The sequence below is a fragment of the Coenobita brevimanus genome, chromosome 27 (genome assembly GCF_032717465.1).
Source record: "Coenobita brevimanus isolate Jiangsu-jjx chromosome 27, ASM3271746v2, whole genome shotgun sequence".
Taxonomy (NCBI): Eukaryota; Metazoa; Arthropoda; class Malacostraca; order Decapoda; family Coenobitidae; genus Coenobita; species Coenobita brevimanus.
In genome coordinates, this window is record NC_136980.1 from 12636403 (window position 1) to 12658902 (window position 22500).

General features: G+C 42.2%; 1 protein-coding gene across 1 annotated transcript in view; it reads right to left on the bottom strand.

Annotated features, from left to right (window-relative positions):
• Nucleotides 1-13713: 13713 nt before the first annotated feature.
• Nucleotides 13714-22500, bottom strand: part of LOC145394445 (sulfotransferase 1C4-like) — a 16504-nt gene continuing 7717 nt past the window's right edge. Inside the window, exons 7-8 of the mRNA XM_080268307.1 lie at nucleotides 13988-14043; nucleotides 13714-13776 (exon numbers count right to left, since the gene is read on the bottom strand). Coding sequence (XP_080124433.1) covers nucleotides 13714-13776; nucleotides 13988-14043 — 119 coding nt within the window. The remainder of the gene's footprint in view (nucleotides 13777-13987; nucleotides 14044-22500) is intronic.

The following is a 22500-nucleotide window of genomic DNA, read 5'->3' on the forward strand; positions in this document are numbered from 1 at the left end:
CAAGAAGGACCATGGCAAATTTGTCAGACAGCTACACAGAACAGACAGCGGACCCACACCTACCCCTCCAAAAAAAGACGAACTGGCAATTCTGACTAAGTCTGTCATAGCCCGAGACTTATATCCAGCTACCAATATTCTGGACTCATGATATTGATGGTAGGCTGGAAAGTACTTTATAAGAGGATCCAGAGGGCATATCGATCATAAATGTCTTGGATTAAGGTAAGGATAACTGTTATTGTTGAGTTTGGTAAGCAATGATTGTAAAAGGCAGTTAATCTACCCAAAGTACTGATCATATAAAATACGTGGCTAATATGTACTTCTGTTTTTGTGTTTAGGAAGGATGCCATAAATGTCGTGGCACAGTTATGACTGAGCAACTTTGCTAAAAGGTTATAGTATGTTAACCAATGCATTTTTTGCCACATTAATCTAGCATTTTCTTTATCGCTGAAGGTTTTCTCTACTATATTTCAGACATGGAGGAGCTCCTTGGGTCCTCACACGTAGCAGAGGAGCCTGACGACCCGAGCAGTCCATCTGTGGTGGAGGCTGAAGATCATTTAGCCGATAATATCCAGCCTAGTTTAACACCTGAGTCTTCCAGCCAGTTAACATCAGGTCTTTCAGGGAGAAAAAGGACACCTAAAAGAAAGGCCACATGCTGGAGGGAGGATGCTTTCACAAAATTTCACCAGGACCAGCAGGCATTCCAAGATAAGGTGACAGAACATATAGATGCCCATATGAATAAAATGAATGACACTCTTTCTCCTGCTGCGGAAAGAATTGCAAGCAGCATAGAAAGAATGAAAAGTGTTGTTGAAAGGTTGGGTGACACTATGATTAGTATGCTCGAACAGGTCCCGCATTCCACCAAATGAGTACAGTATACATATATTTTTCTACTTGAATGTAATATGAATTTTCAAAATTGGTATTATTTGTTTACTATCTATCTATCTATCTATTGCCAGACACCTGAATCCCGTTCGGGGTGGCCACAAACAAATCGCCTCCACGTCTCCCTGTCCCCCACCATTTCACTGCCCTGCTCCCAATTCACACACCCCTCTCTCATATACCTCTCCACCCCATCCCTCCATCTCATCCTCGGCCTCCCCCTCCCTCTCCCCCCCTCCACCTCATTCACATACACTCTCTTCGTCAGTCTTTCACCCTCCATCCTCTCCACATGGCCAAACCACCTCAGTGTGTTCCTCATAACGCTTCCTATCGCATCCACATCCACACCACAACGCTCCTTTATTTTTTTACAGGGTGGTAAAATGTTGGTATATCAAGATATTTGACTGATATCTTTTTGTTGTTTCAAGTCATTTGCCTTATATATGTGTGTGTGTGTGTGTGTGTATATATATATATATATATATATATATATATATATATATATATATATATATATATATATATATTTCAAATAATTTTCCCATAGTCCTTTGACTATTTTTGGCCCAGGAAGTTGCATGTTTTTCTATTGAGTCATTTGCCTAGGTAGTTGTCAATTCCTTTTTTGCATCGTCATTTGCTTTGTTAGTCATGTAACCTTTTACCACAATCAGCTAACTTTATATTGATATGTTTTGTACCAAAGTCAGCTCACTTGAATGTGATATTATTCATACCAAACTAAGCTCACTTGAATGTGATATTTTTTGGACCATAGTCAACTCACTTTATAATTTTTGTACCAGTCAGCTAACTAACTTTAATGGATACATTATTAACCAGGAAACGTAGTCCTTGGATTGCTCAAATCTCTAAGGACTCCTATAGTTTACTGGTTAAACCTACATTATTAACCAGGAAACGTGCTAGCCCTTGGATTGCCCAAATCTCTCAGAACGGGCAGTTTACTGGTTAAACCTAACACTACACTTACGATTAATAACGGCAAGCTGAGAATTCCTACGCAATCTCGGGCAGGTCACATTTTAACACCCAATGTGGGTGTGAACACTCATGTGGATAATGTGCATTCTCTGGGAATCCTCAGAGAGGCCCACAGCTCGAGACACCACAAGGTAATTCAAACACAGCCTCGGATTGTCCATGCAGGGTTCTCGAACTTCCCCCTTAACCTACTGTACACATGTATGTACAGGCCCTGGACATAATGTGTCGTGTGGGGCCAATGGGCGAGACGTCAGGTCTGCACCCACATTACCACTGCCCTCTCTCTCAACTGACACTGAGATTATGGGTGTGGATTCAAACGGCACAGGAAGGACATGTCCCTGATTGGTGTTACTTTGACACACATTGTAGGAACACACAAAGCTATCTACGTCTTGTCCCATTCCTGGCCAGAAAAAGTCAGCACGGATACGGCCCTGGGTTTTCCTTTTGCCCATGTGACCTGCTGAGGCTGAACAATGACCCCATTCTAATACTGCTTGGCGATACTTAGCAGGAACGACAAACTGCAGTTGAACCTCGCCCTGGGGTGTTTGTGACTCACGGTAGAGCCGTCCTTGTTTACGAAGGAACTTGGCTTAGCCTCCACGTGATTACTTAATCACTCTACCCTTTTGTTTCTTCCGCACAGCAGCAAGTGTCGGGTCAGAATGTTGTTCTTGAACAACATCTTGGCTACATATCAGATCTTGCGGTGATGCAATGGTCACAGGGGTGACACAGTTCGGAGCCACAGCCATGGCTCGTGTTCTTGTAGCCAAAGTCTGAGTAGCGTCATCTATGGTGCAACTACACTTGGCACCTGGAATATTGCCTATGATAAGGTCAAAGGTTCTGGCATGACAACTGCGACTGTCAAGCCAGTGTAGAAAGGAGATGCCACCTGGATACGTGCCTCAAGGAACAATCTCACAGATCCGTCACTAAGCTGAGCTTGGATCTGTCGACCTGTGTACTCCTCAGGCCGAACTAGACTCTGCCCAACAGAGCAACCTGAGGAACCATTGTCTTTCAGGACCTTTAAAGGGATGCCTTCCACAAACCCTGGCTGAACATGGAAGGCACTGTTGCCTGTGAGAGGGCCTGTGGAGGAAGCAGCCAGCCACTGATAAGGCTGCTGAACGAATGATGCGACAAACATGGTGCCTCAAGAATTAGAAACCTGAGGGGTTGTACTCACTGTCTGGGGAGATGGAGCGTTGATCATCTGTGGAGGAGGGTTCGCTGTCACTGGGGAACTAGTGAACTGTGAGGAAGTACCCGTACTGCTAGGGACGACACCACCATGCTGCTGTTGAGGAATGAAGGCTGCGTTCGCTTCCTGCCTCCAGTACACTGGGGCTAGTGCTGAAAAGGTTTGTCCCTACCTTTGATTGCGTGGCTGATACTGCTGCTGGTTAGGGTACTTGTCGTACCGTTTCCACTCAGATTTCTGGGTATTTTGCCCCTGGTCCTTCTTCTGCAGTGGGTTTGGACCTTGGCCATTATTCTGAGAACGGCCTTGTTGCTGGGGTTCAGTCTGAGATGGTTTCCCAGATTTGTCAGCTTTCCTGTTCCAGGTGTATTGCTTACGAGTTTGATACCCATATGCAGTGAAGAATGCATCAGCCTTCTCCACCATTTGGCTGGCATCCCTTACCTGGCAGATCTTAAGCTAAGCCATAAGCTCAGCAGGCGACGAATTTTCTAGCTACATGTGCAGCATATGGTCAATTATCCCCTCTTGCGTGGGAGGAGTTTCATCTTTCTCCATCCACTCATCTAAGTAAGCAGTAAGCCGATCAAGAAACTGAACAGCAGTCTCTTTTTCTTGTAGACGAGCCCTCATAAACTGACTCCTGGCGTCGTCAACTGCGAGACCGTACGCTTTGACGAGTGCGGCCTTCATCATCTCATAAGTGAGATTGTCTTCACGAATTCTGTGGAGAATATCGAGGGCTGGGCCCTCAAACATGCTAAGAAACTGGAGCCGCTTACCTGCCTCATCCAGCTGGTACAGCTGAGCCATGTCTTCGAAACGAGCTATGAATGGCTCGATTCACTCACCTTCCTTGTATGGAGGAAGCTTGATGTGTGGGGTCGTCAGAACATGTGCAGGGAGAGCGCTCGTGGAGCTTGGGTTAGCTGCACCAGATGTGTCTGAAGCCAAGGAGTCTCGCTTGAGCTTCAGCATCTCAAGTTCATGTTTCTCACGTGTCTCGCGCTCGGCACTTTCGTGTTCTCGTTGTTCTCGCTCGTATTCACGTTCGCTCTCTCGCTGTTTTCGCTCGTATTCACGTTCTCTTTCACGTTGTTCTCGCTGATGTTCACGGTCTCTCTCACGTTCCTCGTATTGTTTTCATTCGTGTTCATGTTCTCTCTCGCGTTCCTCACGCTGAATTCGACGCTCTTCACGAGCATCATTCTCACATTGCTGCTTGTAACTAAATCGTGAGAGGACGTATTCCTTGATTTGTTAGGGGTCGCTAAGCCCCATATCTTTGGCTTCCTGCACATAGGTATTAGTAGTCATGATCATAACTCAGCTAAGGCTGAGTGAGTAAAGACTGAGTACTGATTGTTATTTTTGCAGAGAAATTCCAATAATCAAAATTAAAGAATATTGGCATAGGTTGGTGGTTACCAGTTTTATCAAGTTAAACTGGTAAAGAAAGAAAGAAATAAAACTGACTGGGAAAACTATTACATAAAATTAACAGAAATGAATCAATAACCACCAGTAAGAAAGTGCCTATAGACTTTAATGATAAATACCTAGGTGTGAGTGAGTGAGTATTATCTCGTTAATAACTTTAGAGCTAGAGTTAATATCCTGGAATGAGGTCGCCAGATGTCACGGGGTGATGTGAAATTAAAAATTAAGAATGCTGGATGTTACTTGAAAATAGAGACAAGGAATGAACTTGTGAAAATCTAGCGGTAAATTTTACTTTATGCTAGCTTACTTCGCCAATTCTCTAAAGACAAGAATTTATAAACTTTCTCAACAGCACACAGCAGAGACTAATTACTCACGAGTGCTGTTTGTAGTACTGTTAGCCTCTCGAGAAAGTGACTTCACCCCTGACGATCAATAACTACTGCTAATAATGATAAATGGGATCTTGCCGGTGCTTAACTCCTGGCTTGCACAACGGATTTAAGTTTGATACAAAAGAACTGGCCTAAGTACCAGTTACGAATAATGTAAAACGTTTTTGCAAACTAGGAGCGGCAACTAAAATAAGCTTAATGTGAAGAAATAAAACATGAGTTTAACTACATTAAGCTCAAAGAAAAGAACTGTAAATTTATTAATTACAACGAAATAAATTTACATTACATGAGTCTGAAAAATGAATTCAAAATAACAAGGAGAATACACTCACTCGCTCATTCAAAAGCTAAACACACTTAAGCGTAGAAAAATGAAAAGAAATACTGGTCGGTGGAGGGGAGCTGAGAGAAAAGAACTGGGCGCCTGTGCAGGACGTCAGATGCTGCAATTCGCTAATCCCGCTTTGCCAATTCACTGTCTAGGTGGAGATTCAGGAACTCGCTGTACAACGGCGACGCTGCCTTACGCTGGGCACAAACGGTCCTACTTTCATGACGACTCAAAGCTGACTAAATTCAAACTACGAAAGAGGCAGGGGCTGGCCGTGTTTGCCAAAAGTAGGGCGTGGCCTAGCTTCAACGGGCAACGAAGAGAAAATGAACGATATATGCTGACAATAAATCACTCAGTGAAGGCACAAATGTCGTGCATAAGAATGATCACCTGTGAAACAGTGAAAAAATGTTCTGAAAACCATCCCGATCGATTGAATACGAGGACGATTGAACTGAGTGATGCGCAGTGGAATTCCACTAGAATTCGTGGTTTTCTCACTGACGTACAATGTCACGAATTTATAAATACGCTCGTGCGAATTCTTGACAACAATATAAAGAAGCTTATGTATCTTGGCTAAAACAAAAATGAGCTGTTTGAAAAGTATTTAATTAGGGAATTCTACAGTATCCAGCATGTATTAAAAAAAAAAAAAAACTGCTAGACCGTAATCTACAATTATTGATTCCTTCATTCTGGAAGTTGCAATGTTCCTTTTTATATGAAACATATAAAAAGTTAAAACTAGCATTAATGACTTAGAGAGAGAGAGACAAAGAGAGAGAGAGAGTACTGCATATGAAACAATAAGCACATTAAACTAAAACTAGCATTAATGAAGTTAAGAGAGAGAGAGAGAGAGAGAGAGAGAGAGAGAGAGAGAGAGAGAGAGAGAGAGAGAGAGAGAGAGAGAGAGATTACTTACTCACTAGAGAAGTGTGAGAGTTAATCATTTGAAATCAAGTAGCCTGTTTTTACGGCTGAATTCATTAATTACTTCATCATAGTTCAACTCAATATCCTTATGTACAAAAAGTAAGGCTATCCATTCAGTCTTTGCTCGGATATGGTGGAGAGCAGATATGACTTCAGATACTTTAAGCAGCTGAATGACCGTTCACTTGTAGCAGTTGTCACCGGAAGTGCTGCAAAGATATGCAACAGTGTTTCAGTGTTAGGATAAGTGCCAAATTCTTTGCAGACATTCAGAGATGCAATAACAGATTGTGGTCTATCTTTCTCCTCCCGATTCTTTCATGTGTTTTGCCATCTGTAGTATTCTGCTTCCAACTTCTCTATGCTACCTTTGAGGAACTTACTGTATATTGCAGCTGCTTCATGTACATCTGGGAATGCTTATTTACACAAAGGGAAGTTAAGATATAGCATAGCTTCTGCCATGAGGAATGCTTTGAAGTGAAGCACTCATTCAGCAACTGTAATACTGTATCAATATCAGGCAAAAAAACAGCTCGTTTCTGGTAGGAGTATGCTTCTGCATCACCAGATTCAATGGGGGATTAGACCAGTACTGTTGTCGGCCTACACTCCCTGGGGCTTGAATCTCTCTTCCACACTTTTGTTAGCAGCCTCAAACAGTTTTTTGAATGTATAATCATTCCTGTACATTTGCAACACATCATTACGGTCTTTCACACTGTCAAGAGCTTGCACTAGATCCACTTCAATATCTTGCAGTTTTTGTGATAGCGGTCTGTTTTGTATACGTATTTAGAGCTGCAGATATGTAGGCCTACTGGGACAAAAGGAGGGGGGGCATGGCTGAGTGCCCCCCCCCCCCGTATACACAACTGGGTATTAACTGAAACTAGAAAGATAATTAACCCATTCTTTGCCATTTTTGTTTCAGAATTATTCTTGCTCTCTCCAGATGATGTTCTTCCGCTTAGGCGAGACTGTGAACTGGAGGAGTTAGATGCAACGTTCATTAATCCCTTCAGTGTGAGAAGTATATCCTAAGCCTAATAAAAGTCATGTGGAGTAGAATGGAGATGGTTCATGTTTTTTTCTTTCTTTTTTTAAATAACGGAACAGAGGTAGGGGAAACAAATGAGTGAAAAAAAATAATCCATACACCAGATTACTGGTGTCCTCCATTCATAAAATATCGGTAACAGTTGGACTTGAACAACTGAAGGTTGAAGTTTGCAGGGAAACAACTCTAGGGAAGCGAGTTCCAGAGAGATGCAGTTCGAGGAATGAAAGAATTCTGATAGGCAGAAGTTCTGCATTATGACTGAGTGACATTCCAGTCATGAGCGCTACCAGATGCCCGTGTAGCACAAGGGAAGGCATGGAGAGATGGCACAGTGGACGCAACTTCGTCTGAGCATTTGCTATAAAAATATCTGTAAATTAATGCAAGGGAGGCAACATTTCTTCTTACTTGTTGGTGAGGTAATTTATTTATAATAGGAGGGTTATAAATAATTCCAGCAGCTTTGTTCTAAAATTTGTCTAGTTGTTTTAATGCAACCTCTCCACATCCATTCCACAAGGGTGAGCAATATTCAAGCTGAGAGCACACATGACTTATAAATTATAGCTAACTGCTCATCAGTGAAGAAGTTACGGACTCTGTACAATAATCCAAGTTTCTTTGAGGCGATTTTAGCAAGTGATCTGACATGAGAGGTCCAGCTGAGGGCATTGTTAAGTGAGACGCCAAGAATTTCAATACTTTTAGAAATGGGAATACTGGTAGCATTGAAGGTAATATACGAATCTGGCAGCATCAGTCCATTAGTAAATTGTATATATACGGTTTTACTAGCATTAAATGAGACAAGATTGTTTTGTCTCCATTCATTGATAGTAGATAAGTCTTGATTTATGGAGATGGATGTACTGAGTTGAGAGTTAGAGATATTTGACACTGTAAATGGGTGAGTGTGAATGAACTATGAAGTGTTGAGTCATCTGCATATGAATGGATGGGTTTATGGGTGACAAATAAGAGATCATTAGTATGAACTGGGAACAGGGTTGGCGCCAGAACTGATCCTTGTGGCACGCCAGCATTATCTGAGTGGAATGTACATCATCTACCTTTAATTTGATTTTTCTGTCACTGAGGTATGAGGAAAGCAGAGGAACAAAAGATATTAGTCCATAGCAAGGGAGTTTGGACAGCAGGGAATGGTGCCATACTCTGTTGAAAGCTTTAGAAATATCAAGGGCTACTGCATGAGTTTCGCCATGTAGGTCGATTGATTGATGGATGGTACAAGTCAGGAGATTGAATACGTCAGTGGTTGATCTTTCGTGGCGAAAATTATATTGTCTATCACTAATTAAATCGTTGGATTCAAGACATTTAACTATGTGCTTATTAATTAAAATTTGAAATACTTTACCAAGAGAAGATGTGACAGCTATTGTTCTGTAATCAGAGGAGTCAGAGGAACTTCCTTTCTTTGGAATTGGGTGGATATTGGGTTCTTCCCATGAATTAGGGAACGAAGAAGAACGAATGCATAGTCTGAATAATTTAGCTAGAACAGAGGCAGCCTCTGGGGAACACTTCTTCAAAATTATTGGAAAAATTCCATCTGGTCCTGGAGCTTTGTTGGTACGTAAAATGTCTAGGATGGATTTTACGTATCTTGTCTGAAGCTTAAGTGGAACAATTTCGGGAGAGTTAAGTTCTAGTGCTGGGACGTTCTGGCTGGCTTCCTCTAAGGAAGAATTACTGGCAAATGTACCGGCAAAGATATCTGCATTCCCACGCGGGTCATTTGTAATGTTGCCATCTGAAGATTTTAGTGGGGGAATGGATGATGACTTGTTAAAGTTATTTTTGAAAGAATTGAGAGTTGACCAGAATATTCAATTGTCATTAGGGTTGTTAAGTAGTTTTGATGCTTGATTTTGAGGAAAGTTTGATTTAGCGAGATTTATTACAGCTTTTGCATGGTTCTAACAATTTTAAACCGAGAGAGTGATTCAGATGTTTTTGATTTTATGTAAGAGTTTTATGCTAATGACATTTGGGCTGTTACTCTGGCACAATTGCTGTCAAATCATTCTGGAGAGTTCGACCTTTTAGTGAACTGTTGACTTGGTATGAATAAATCTATACCAGCTAGTATTAACTCGCAAATGCTCATTGTCATACAAGACGAGGCGTCTATCCAATTCATCTCTCAACGCTGGCCTGCAGTAGGTGTGTGGCGATGCCAAGCATGTGTGGTGCAAGCAGTTTCATACTTCAAAGGTATAGTAAGCAAGATGTAGCAGTTCGGAACTTGTTTCGTTTTTTTTTTATTTAGATATTTGTTTAATTATTTTCTCATCGTTCAGATTAAGAAATATTACAACTATTTTTCTGGCATCTTTTAATCCAAGGTGAAAATTGGGAATAAAAGTGTTCGGTTACATACTTTTAAATCAACTTTAATTATCTCCAGACAAATCAAGAACAATTACATCTTTCTTTACAATATATTATTTATAAAGGAATGAAATATTTTTTCTGATATTTTTCCACAATAAATATAGGAATTAATATAGTGATGCTGTAGTAGCGCAAGGCATAAATAAAAGTGAAGTAATTTTTGTGCAAAGCAATAATCTGCTGACTCGGTTTTGGGCGGAGGCGACTCCCGAGGGAGGTGGGTGGGAAAACGCAATACTGGGAGAGAGACTGAACGGCTTTATTGCTGTTATTGTTGTTTACAACAGCTGGACTGGACTTCCCTAGGCATACTCGGAGAGAGAGAAGAGAATGGGATAGACAGATCCACTGAAGGCAACCTGCACCACCTTTGTTAACAGGTAAGTATTACATCTTCCTTGCTCCAACACCCACCACAACCCAAACCCATCCCCCCCACCCCTCTCAACCCAAATCACGTTTTTGTACCCAGGACTCACGAAACGAGAACGGATGTTTTGTTTTGATGTGTGTGTGTGTGTGTGTGTGTGTGTGTGTGTGTGTGTGTGTGTGTGTGTGTGTGTGTGTGTGTGTGTGTGTGTTTAAAAAAATAGTTTAAAAAGTTGTAATCTGCTTTCAGTCAGAATTGGGGGAACGGTTGAAGGACAGAACAAGAGGAATGTTCTTGTCTTTCAGGAACAATGAGTCAAAGATGCAGGTCACGGGGCTGGGTCAAACGATGATTCAGCAAAATCAACGTCAACAGTTTTTATCCAGTTATGACAAAACTTGGAAGAAGAGCTGAGGGTATGGCAGGAATTGGGTGATTCAGTTTTGAGAACACTCAAGGTCACAGGTCAAGGTCAAATTTTCGATTCGGATATGTAATGGTTAACAAAATAACTCAAACAGTTGTAGTCTGATTTTACTATAGCCTGGCTGAATGGCTGAGGGTGGGGCATGGAGTAAAGCATTTTTTTTTTTTTTTTAGAACTATAAGTCAAATTTCTAGATCATGGGGCAAGGTCAACTTTACATCACTTGTGAAAGGTTGTGGATAAGACACGAATAACAGGATGTATTTATGAGCACAATCAAAGGTCAAGGTCACAGGGGAAGGTCAAAGGCCATATTTATAAGACAGAGTCAGCTCAGAGTTCTGGTATCATTTGAACAAAATGTTGTACAAGAGTTATGGGTCATATAATACAAAATATTCATAAACTTGAATAAAAACTTTATTTTGTAAAATTCATAAAGATTTCGATCAGAGTAATATTAACAAAAAATAGTGATAGTAGCAGAATAAACTACAAGTATACAGAAATAGATAATTAGTCTTCAAAGTATTAAGAAAATATTGCCACAGATATATAGTATAGCAAGAGTTAATATATCCTTTATATAGGAAGGTTTGAACTCATGAAACAACAACTCCACCATCAAGTTAGCCTACTGTTCCACTGCGTCTAGTTCATGATCAAATAAGTGTCACTTTCTTCCTGACATTTCACACCAAAGAGGATCATCTATGGGCAGAGAAACATACTAAGTCTCTCTCAGCTATTCCAGTGCATCTACGAGTACTTCACACTTACAGCATGTACAGTACATCACTTTCCTCCCTGATGTACAGTACAGTACCACAGAAAATTGTCTACGAGCAGAGAAACATACCATATATACCATACCTCTCAGCTATTCCACTGCATCTACTTCACAGTTAGGGAATGTCCATCATATTGCTCCCTGATACACACTGTCAGGGAAAATCATCTAACGGCTGAGAAACATGCAGCTCCAATTGCATCTTTACTAATCCACAACATCATACTCAACACACACGAACACCACAACCCACGAGGCAACAGAATACATTAAAACCCAAACTTTTCACCAAAGATTGTCTGCCTCATAAGGCAATGCAACAGATTTAAACACACCTCACCTGTTCCACACACACAACACACCATCACAAGGCTCCAAGAATTAAACAAAGTGATCAACAACATTTTTGTACAAAGAAAATGGAAAACTGAAAAGCCTTTGTAAAAACACTTTGTCACTTCACAGACACCTCTAGACTCTACAAAATATTTAACAGTATCACTAAATCACAAACATGCACTTCACAAGACCCACGCTACCATCACCTCCAACACCCAACGCATCACATCCTACAATGAACAAGCAAATATTCTTATAAATCACTACAAAACATAAATCATAACACGCACGGGGTCTGAAAACAAACCTCTCAACATAGGCCATCCTTTTCTCTCGATCACAGTGCAACCTCCTTCGCTCCGGAAGAGACACTTAATATCAACAAAAAGAACCTTACAAGCACAGGGCCAGACGGTATCAGCAACCTGCACCTAAAACATTAAGGACCACAAGGCATCCAGACCCTGACAAACATCAGCAACTACTAATAATCACACTGCAGCATTCCCAGTATTTGGAAACATGGAACAGTCACCACTGTACCTAAACCAAACAATGACCCGACACTCCCTTCTTTGCACAGACTCGTAACACTTCTTAGCACACCATCCAAAATAGGTGAATGTCTCATTCTCAATAAAGTCATTCCCCATGTCCCCCTTGCACGGATTCAAAGCAATGTATTCTACAAGCACCTTACTGGCTAATATCACGCAACGAGCATCGAATGGCATGAACTCCACGACACCAGGTCAGAGTACACTTCTCACAACAGATAAGTAAAGCTGTAGATGCCATCCCGCAGTGCAAAGTAATCACCAAGATAATGAAAATGAATATGGAAAACAACACTAACTGTTGGCTTGCCAACTATTTATCTGGTAGATAAGCAAATGTTATATTCCACGGCAAGTCATCATGAAGAAGAAATTTCCCTAACGTAGCTCCACAGGGCTTTCTTGTCTCACCCATACTCTTCGACCTATACACGCATATTCCCACACCCCACCCACTTATAAACATTGCCTCAGTATGCAGATGACATCACCAAAATAACCACACACTTCGTTGCAAACACAGACTGCACACCGCAACAGGACTTACTCAGCACACTGCTGACTTGTGTGGACAACAGGCTGAAGATTGCCCCAGTCAACTCCAGCACCACACTCATCATCAGCAGTAAACATGACCACAGGTACTCCCCCCACATCACACTTAACAATGTACATGTGCCCCACACACCCTCTGTTAAGACCCTTGGAGTGACATACAGTATAACATTGGACTCACCTTCAAGGGCCATGTACATCAAGAGGCGGTGCATCCTCAGACTCAGTTCACTAAGGCCAACTATAAGGCCACACTCTGTTGAACAAAAAGAAACACTCTCCTCACCCAACAAACATGAGATGAGTAATGTCATATGCCTCCCCGGCATGGGCTCCCATCCTATCAAATGTTCGCTACAATATATTGCAGATCATACAGAATAATGCTTTATGCATCACCACTGGTTCCACCAAAATCACACCAACAGCTAACTTGCAATCTGAAACAAAAATCCTCCCTGTCAGAACTACCTCGATATGAGGGGCACACAATTCTCTACAGCAGCCGTCTCCAATACACAATACCCTTGCCCTTATATGAAAGAAACACACAACACACCTAGGCACATAAAACACTCACCACACAAACATTATCAAACCCTCTACAACAATATCCCATCTCCAGATATTCCAACACTAACAATGAAACAACACCTACCTACTGTACTCATGTGCAGGGCAATACAACACCTCGATCACAACACCATACTACAACCCACCCACCCCTCCGGACATCCATGCATCGGATGTGTCCTTAAACTAAGCTGAATGAGTTCACTTAGCTTCACTTAGAGCAGGACATCACCCACCCCTCCACAGCTAATAGTTTAGATCAGAGGGCATTATTAATGGGATGAGAAACAAACCAGGCTTCTCACCATTTGAACATCAGCCAACAGAGGAGAGTGGGAAGCAGAACAGGTGTAAAGTTAAGTGAACTTTTATCCCTGGGTGTACCTAGGTGGCACCTCCCCGACTCCCTTACTCCCTGTCTCCACCCAAGCCTGGAGAAGAATAAAGATCCTAGTCAATTATTGCAATAAACAAATCTCAGTTGCAGTGGTTCAATAATATCACAGATCATTGTCTTTGGTATAAATTTTTCATCATAATACTAACTCAAGATTGGCCATAAAGTGTCAGGAGTGGAAATAAAAGCATAAAGTAACAATCTCATACTCAAATCATGCTCAAGAAAAATTGTGAGTATGGTACCTGGAACTTGGCCTTCATTTGGGAAGTGAAGCGATTGACCCAGTCCCCAGTGGCACCTGTAGGGAGAGAAGAACACAGGATCAACACTGAGAACGCTGCCACTGAGAACATACAATACTCAGTGTAAATTCACCTGATGGAACTGGGTCAAACCTACAACTTGAAAACTAAGTCGCAGTTGCGTGAATTTATGTGAAATACAGCAATGAAGTGGACATGGGTCTCCTTCATTAATAGTTAAATTGACCTTCCAATCTGACTTCACTTGGCCATCAACTGAGCCGCAAAGGGTTATGGATCTGTCAGGTAAAACATGCTATTTCACCTTTATCTGTGGGCTCACCTTAATCTCACCCAGCTTATATCTACCTATTTCAAGCTAAGGGTGGTCCATATATTACACCATGGCCCGTGTTCTTGTCAGTTAAGGAAGGTCCCTGACACCTTTTCCTAAGCGGTTTGTTTATTATGCCTTACTGTACTCTTCAGTGTTACATAACTACTTCTAACATCACTATACTCTGCAAAAATAACGTGCAGAAGGATATTAACCAGCCATATCTCAAAATAAATCACTAAGGAAGAGGTGTTAGGGAGCTTCCTTACCCAGTAACAATATAGGTCCATGCGTTGCAGGGACGGTTCAGTCAGCGATAACAGTTTCTACTTCCCATAAATCTTTACTGTTTATCTGTGTATAGCCAGACGCCTTAATCCCGTAACGGGTGCCCACAAACAAATAGCCTCCATGTCACCCTGTCTCCTGCCATTTCGCTGGCCTCTCCCCAGCTCACATCCCCCTGTCTTATATACCTCTCCACTCCATCCCTCCATCTCATCCTCCGTCTCCCACTCCCTCTCCCTCTTTTCTACATTTTTACTACTTTCCATAAATCTTTACATCCTTAATACTCTCCACTTTTATGCTTTCACTGACTGCATGGTGGATTAGTATTTTCATGATGAAGCCTAAATCTCTGCTGTCCCCATACCAGCAGACTGAGCCAGGACCACACGATACAAGGGTGCAATATACCATCCATCTTGTGTATCGTTGTATGCCCAGCTTAACATAATGTAACCTGGTCATTCAAACCTGACATGCTTAACATACTTTGTCTCACTGGCTTGCATCCCTTAATGAGGTGAGTGAAGATGATGATGATGTAACGACAATGATGATGAACACTACGACGAAGACAGGGATGATGATGATGATGATGATGATGATGATGATGATGATGTAACGACAATGATGATGAACACTACGACGAAGACAGGGATGATGATGATGATGATGATGATGATGATGATGTAACGACAATGATGATAACACTACGACGAAGACAGGGATGATGATGATGATGATGATGACGATGATGATGTAATGACAATGATGATGAACACTACGACGAAGACAGGGATGATGACGATGATGATGATGATGATGACGATGATGATGTAACGACAATGATGATGAACACTACGACGAAGACAGGAATAATGATGATGATGACGATGATGATGTAACGACAATGATGTTGAACACTACGACGAAGACAGGGATGATGATGATGATGATGATGATGATGATGATGATGGAACGATAATGATGATGAACACTACGACGAAGACAGCGATGATGATGATGATGATGATGATGACGATGATGACGATGATGATGATGACGATGATGATGACGATGATGATGTAACAACAATGATGATGAACACTACGACGAAGACAGGGATGATGATGATGATGATGATGATGATGATGATGATGATGATGACGATGATGATGACGATGACGATGATGATGTAACGACAATGATGATGAACACTACGACGAAGACAGGGATGATGATGATGATGATGATGATGATGATGATGATGATGATGATGATGATGATGATGATGATGATGATGATGTAACGACAATGATGATGAACACTACGACGAAGACAGGGATAATGATGATGATGATGATGATGATGATGATGATGATGATGATGATGATGATGACGATGATGATGACGATGACGATGATGATGTAACGACAATGATGATGAACACTACGACGAAGACAGGGATAATGATGATGATGATGATGATGATGATGTAACGACAATGATGATGAACACTACGACGAAGACAGGGATAATGATGATGATGATGATGATGATGATGATGATGATGATGATGACGATGATGATGACGATGACGATGATGATGTAACGACAATGATGATGAACACTACGACGAAGACATGGATGATGATGATGATGATGATGATGATGATGATGATGACGATGATGATGATGACGATGATGATGATGATGATGACGATGACGATGATGATGTAACGACAATGATGATGAACACTACGACGAAGACAGGGATGATGATGATGATGATGATGAAGATGATGATGATGACGATGATGATGATGATGATGATGACGATGATGATGTAACGACAATGATGATGAACACTACGACGAAGACAGGGATAATGATGATGATGATGATGATGATGACGATGATGATGATGATGATGATGATGATGATGATGATGATGTAACGACAATGATGATGAACACTACGACGAAGACAGGGATGATGATGATGATGATGATGATGATGATGACGATGATGATGATGATGATGATGATGATGATGGAACGATAATGATGATGAACACTACGACGACGACAGGGATGATGATGATGTAACGACAATGATGATGATCACTACGACGAAGACAGGGATGATGATGATGATGATGATGACTCACGAATTTGTGCGAGTGTATTCATACAAATTCGTGACAATGTACTTTAGTGAGAAAACCACGAACTCTAGTGGAATTCCCACTGGGCATCACTCAGTTCAACCGTCCATGTATTCACTTCGATCGGGATGGTTTGCAGAACATTTGTCACTGTTTTACAACTGACCATTCTTACCCATGACATTAGTGCTTTCCCTGAGTGATTTATTGTGAGCCTATATTGTTCGCCCTCTTTCCTTTGACCGTTGAGTTAGGCCACGCCTACATCTGGCAAAAACGGTCAGCCCCTACCCCTTTTCCCCATTTGAATTAGTCAGCTTTGAGTCGCCTCGAGGATAGGACCGTTTATGCCCACCGTAGAGCAGCGCATCCATTGTACAGCGAGTTCCTGAATCTCCACCTAGACGGTGAATTGGCAAAGTGGACTTACAGCGAATAGCAGCGTTTTGATGGTCAGCACAGGCGTCCAGACTTTCGTTTCGGCTCCCCTTCACTGACCAGTATTTCTTTTCGTTTTTCTTGGCTTAAGTTTGATTAGCTTTTGAATGAGCGAGTGAGTGTATTCTCCTTGTTATTTTGAATTCATTTTTGAGACTCATATGATGTAAATTTAATTCATTGTAATCAATAAATTTACAGTTCTTTTCTTTGAGCTATATAAAATTAGACTCGTGTTTTATTTCTCCACATTAAGCTTATTTTAGTTGCTGCTCCTAGCTTGCACAAACTCTTTACAATATTCATAACTGGTACTTAGGCCAGTTCCTTTGTATCAAACTTAAATCCGTTGTGCCAGCCAGGAGTTAAGCACCGGCAATAACCTGTTTATTATTATTAGCATTAGTTACTGATTGTCAGGGGTGGAGTTACTTTCTTGAGAGGCTAACAGTACTACAAACAGCACTCGTGAGTAATTAGTCTCTGCTGTGTACTGTTGAGAAAGTTTATAAATTCTTGTCTTTAGAGAATCGGCGAAGGAAGCTGGCATAAAGTAAAACTTACTGCTAGATTTTCACAAATTAATTCCTTGTCTCTATTTTCAAGTAACATCCAGCATTATTGATTTTTAATATTCACATCCCCCCGTGACATCTGGTGACTTCATTCCAGGATATTAACTCCTAGCTCTAAAGCTATTAACGAGATAATACTCACTCACTCACACCTAGATATTTATCATTAAAGTCTATAGGCACTTTCTTACTGGTGGTTATTGATTCATTTCTATTAATTTTACGTAATAGTTTTCCCAGTCAGTTGCATTTTTTTTAATTTTCTTTCTTTACCAGTTTAACTTGATAAAACTGGTCACCACCAACCTGTGCCTATATTCTTTACTTATGATTATTGGCATTTCTCTGGAAAATAGCAGTCAGTACTCAGTCTTTAGTCTACTCAGCCTTAGTTGAGTTAGCATTATGGCTACTAATATATATGTACAGGAAGCCATAGATATGGGGCTTACTGACCCTCAACAAATAAAAGAGTATGTACTCTCACGGTTTAGCTACGAGCAACAATGTGAGAATGATGCCCATGAAAAGCGTCAAATTCAGCGCAAACACGAGCGAGAACAACGCAAGACAGAACGTGAACACAAGCAAAAACAATGCGAACAATGCGAGAGAGAAGGCGAATACGAACAAGAACAATGCGATATGAGCGAGAACAACGAGAGAGAGAACGAGAACACAAACGCGCTGAACGCGAGGCACGTGAGAAACATGAACTTGAGATGCTGAAGCTACAGCGAGACTCCTTGGCTTCAGACACATCTGGTGCGCTAACCCTAGCCCCATGAGCGCTCTCCTTACACATGTTCCGGCGACCCCACACATCAAGCTTCCTCCATACAAGGAAGGCGAGCGAATCGAGCCATTCATAGCTCATTTCGAAGGCATGGCTCAGCTGTACCAGGTGGATGAGGTAGCTAAGCGGCTCCAGTTTCTTAGCTTGTTTGAGGGCCCTGCCCTCAATATTCTCCATAGAATTCGTGGAGACAATCTCATGTATAAAATGATGAAGGCCGCACTCGTCAACGCATATGGTCTCACAGTTGACGACACCAGGAGTCAGTTTATGAGGGCGCGTCTACAAGAAAAGGAGACTGCTTTTCAGTTTCTTGATCGGCTTACTGCTTACTTAGATGAGTGGATGGAGAAAGATGAAACTCCTCCCACGCAAGAGGGGATAATTGACCTTATGCTGCCATGCAGCTAGAAAAGTCGTGGCCTGCTGAGCTTATGGCTCAGCTTAAGATCTGCCAAGTAAGGAATGCCAGCCAAATGGTGGAGAAGGCTGATGCATTCTTCACTGTGTACGGGTATCAAACTCGTAAGCAACACACCTGGAACAGGAAAGCTGACAAATCTGGGAAACCGTCTCAGACTGAACCCCAGCAACAAGGCCATTCTCAGAATAATGGCCAAGGTCCAAACAAACAGCAGAAGAAGGACCAGGGGCAAAATACCCAGACACCTGAGTGGAAGCGGTATGACAAGCAGAACCCTAACCAGCAGCAGTACCTGTATTTCAAGCAGCAGCAGAGCAAGGAGAAACCACGTAACCCTCAGTCAGGACAATCGACTTTAGTGTATTGGAGGCAGGATGCAAATGCAGCCTTCATTCCACAACAAGTGCACAGTGGTGCCAACCCCACCAGCAAAGGTACTTCTCCACAGTTTACTAGTCCCCCAGCGACAATGAACTCTCCATCTCAGGTAGTCAATGCTCCAACTCCTCAGATGGTGAGCACGACCCCTCAGGCATCTAGTTCTCAGGGCGCCACATTTGCTGCATCGTTCATTCTGCAATCTCATCTATGACTGGCTGCTACCTCCTCAGTCCCTTCCACCAGTAACACTGCCTTTCTTGCTCAGCCAGGGTTTGTGGGAGGTGTTTTCGTAAATGTTCTGAGAGATAATGGTTCCTCAGGTTGCTCCGTCAAACAAAGTTTAGTTCGACCCAACGAGTACACAGGTAAGCAGATCCAAGTTAGACTTATTGATGGATCAGTGAGATTGTTCCCTGAGGCACGTATCCAGGTGGCATCTCCTTTCTACACTGGCTTGACAGCTGCTGTTGTCATGCCAGAACCTTTGTTTGACCTCATTATTGGCAACATACCAGGCGTCAAAAACAGATGTGCCGTAGATGTTCCTACTCAGACTTCGGCTGTTGCAGTAACACGAGCCATGGCCAAGGCTCCGAATCGTGTCACTCCATTGACCCTCGCAATGCCACAAGATCTGATTTGTAGTCAAGATGTTGTCCAAGAACAACAGTCTGACCCGACACTTGCCTCAGTGCAGAAGAAGCTGGAGGGTAAAGTGATTAAGTATTCACGGGAAGGTCAAGCCAGGTTCCTTCGTAAGCGAGGATGGCTATACCGTGAGTCACAAACACCCCAGGGCGAGGTTCGACTGCAGTTCATCGTTCTCGCGAAGTATCGCTGAGCAGTGTTCAAATTAGGTCATTGTTCAGTGATGGGAGGTCACATGGGCCAAAAGAAAACCTCTGACCACATCCATGCTGACTTTTTCTGGCTAGGAATGGGACAGGAAATAACAAGGCTTGTGCGTTCCTGTGATGTGTGTGTCAGTGTACCACTGACCGGGGACGTGTCCATCCTGCGCCACTGAAAGCAATGCCTATAATCTCTGAACCGTTCGAGAGAGTAGCAATTGACATTGTTGGGCCAATCTCTCCTAGGGCAAGTGATGGATCAACGTATATCCTCACTATTGCTGATTTCGGCACACGGTGGCCTGAAGCCGTGGCCCTTAAAAATATAGAGTCCGTCACTGTTGCTGAGGTATTGATTGAAGTGTTCTGTCGCGTAGGTATCTCCAAGGAGGTCTTAAGCGACCGGGGTTTGCAGTTCACCACTGCAATGATGAACAAAGCATTCGGGTTGTTATCCATCCGAGGCCTGCGAACTACGCCTTATCATCTTATGTGTAACGGGTTGTGTGAGAGGTTCAGTGGGACTCTCAAGAAGATGTTAAAGCGCATGGCCGCCAAACAGCCAAAGGAATGGCGGCGGTTCATTGCTCCTCTTCTATTTGCATATCGAGAAGCCCCACAGCATTCCTTGAAGTTCTCACCTTTTGAACTGGTGTATGGAAGGTCGGTCCATGGACCACTTCAAGTCCTTCACGAGTTATGGGATGTTGAAGAACCCGACCCTGAAGTCAAGACCACCTACACCTACATCCTTGATCTAGCTGACCGCCTCCAGTCGACGTGCGAGTTAGCTAAGGAAGAACTGATCAAGGCGCACAAAGTTCAGAAAGCTTATTATGATAAGAAGGCAAAGCTTTGGAAGTTCAGTCCAGACAATAAGTGTTTGGTATTACTCCTCGCTGCCCAGAACAAGTTGTTGGCACAGTGGAAGGGTCCTTTGAGATTTTGTCCTGGGACCACGTTTCCTGGTTAATAATAATATAGGTTTAGGGTTTAACCAGTAAACTATAAGGGTCCTTTGAGATTCTGTCCTGGGACCACGTTTCAGGTTAATAATAATGTAGGTTTAGGATTTAACCAGTAAGCTATAAGGGTCCTTTGAGATGCTGTCTTGGGACCAAGTTTCCTGGTTAATAATAATGTAGGTTTAAGGTTTAACCAGTAAACTATTACGGTCCTTTGAGATTCAGTCCTGGGACCACGTTTCCTGGTTAATAATGTATCCAATACGAAAATAATGGCTACCTCGAATGTACAAAGCTTGGCTGTCACATAAAATTTTCGGCTAGGGTGTACTCTTTGTAGCATATGTACTGACTGCAAGGCAGAGAGAGAAAATGCAATTTAATAAAAACTGTTTCTCGCACTGACGCTTTTGATGCTCCACCTTGATTGCTTTCGCAGGTGCAGCTGGCGGGTGTAGCAATTTTGTCGTGCAGATCAGCTAATCATCTCTGCTGCATGCTGCCACCTCTTTTCTCCTGTTGCAGGATAGTACACACACCACAGTGTGAATCTTGTGTGACTGAGTTAGGATTTATATGTATGTATATCGTAAAATTTTTCTGAAGAAATGTTTGATTTTGATGGGGTGTAATGTCATAAATTTGCGCGAGTGTATTCATACAAATTCGTGACATTGTACTTTAGCAAGAAAACCACGAACTCTAGTGGAATTCCCACTGGGCATCACTCAGTTCAACCGTCTATGTATTCATTTCGATCGGGATGGTTTTCAGAACATTTGTCACTGTTTCACAACTGTCCATTCTTACCCATGACATTAGTGCTTCCACTGAGTGATTTATTATGAGCTTATATTGTTCGCCTTCTTTCCACTGACCGCTGAGTTAGACCACTCCAACATCCAGCAAACACGGCCAGCCCCTACCCCTTTTCCCCGTTTGAATTTTGTCAGCTTTGAGTCGCCTCGAGGATAGAACTGTTTGTCCCCAGCATAGAACAGCGCCTCTGTTGTACAACGGGTTCCTGAATCTCCACCTAGACGGTGAATTGGCGAAGTGGGCTTACAGCGAATAGCAGTGTGTTGATGTTCATCACAGGCGTCCAGACTTTCGTTTCAGCTCCCTTTCACTGACCAGTATTTCTGTTCGTTTTTCTAGGCTTAAGTTTAACTAGCTTCTGAATGAGTGAGTGAGTGTATTCTCCTTGTTATTTTGAATTCATTTTTGAGACTCATATAACGTAAATTTATTTCATTGTAATCAATAAATTTACAGTTCTTTTCTTTGAGCT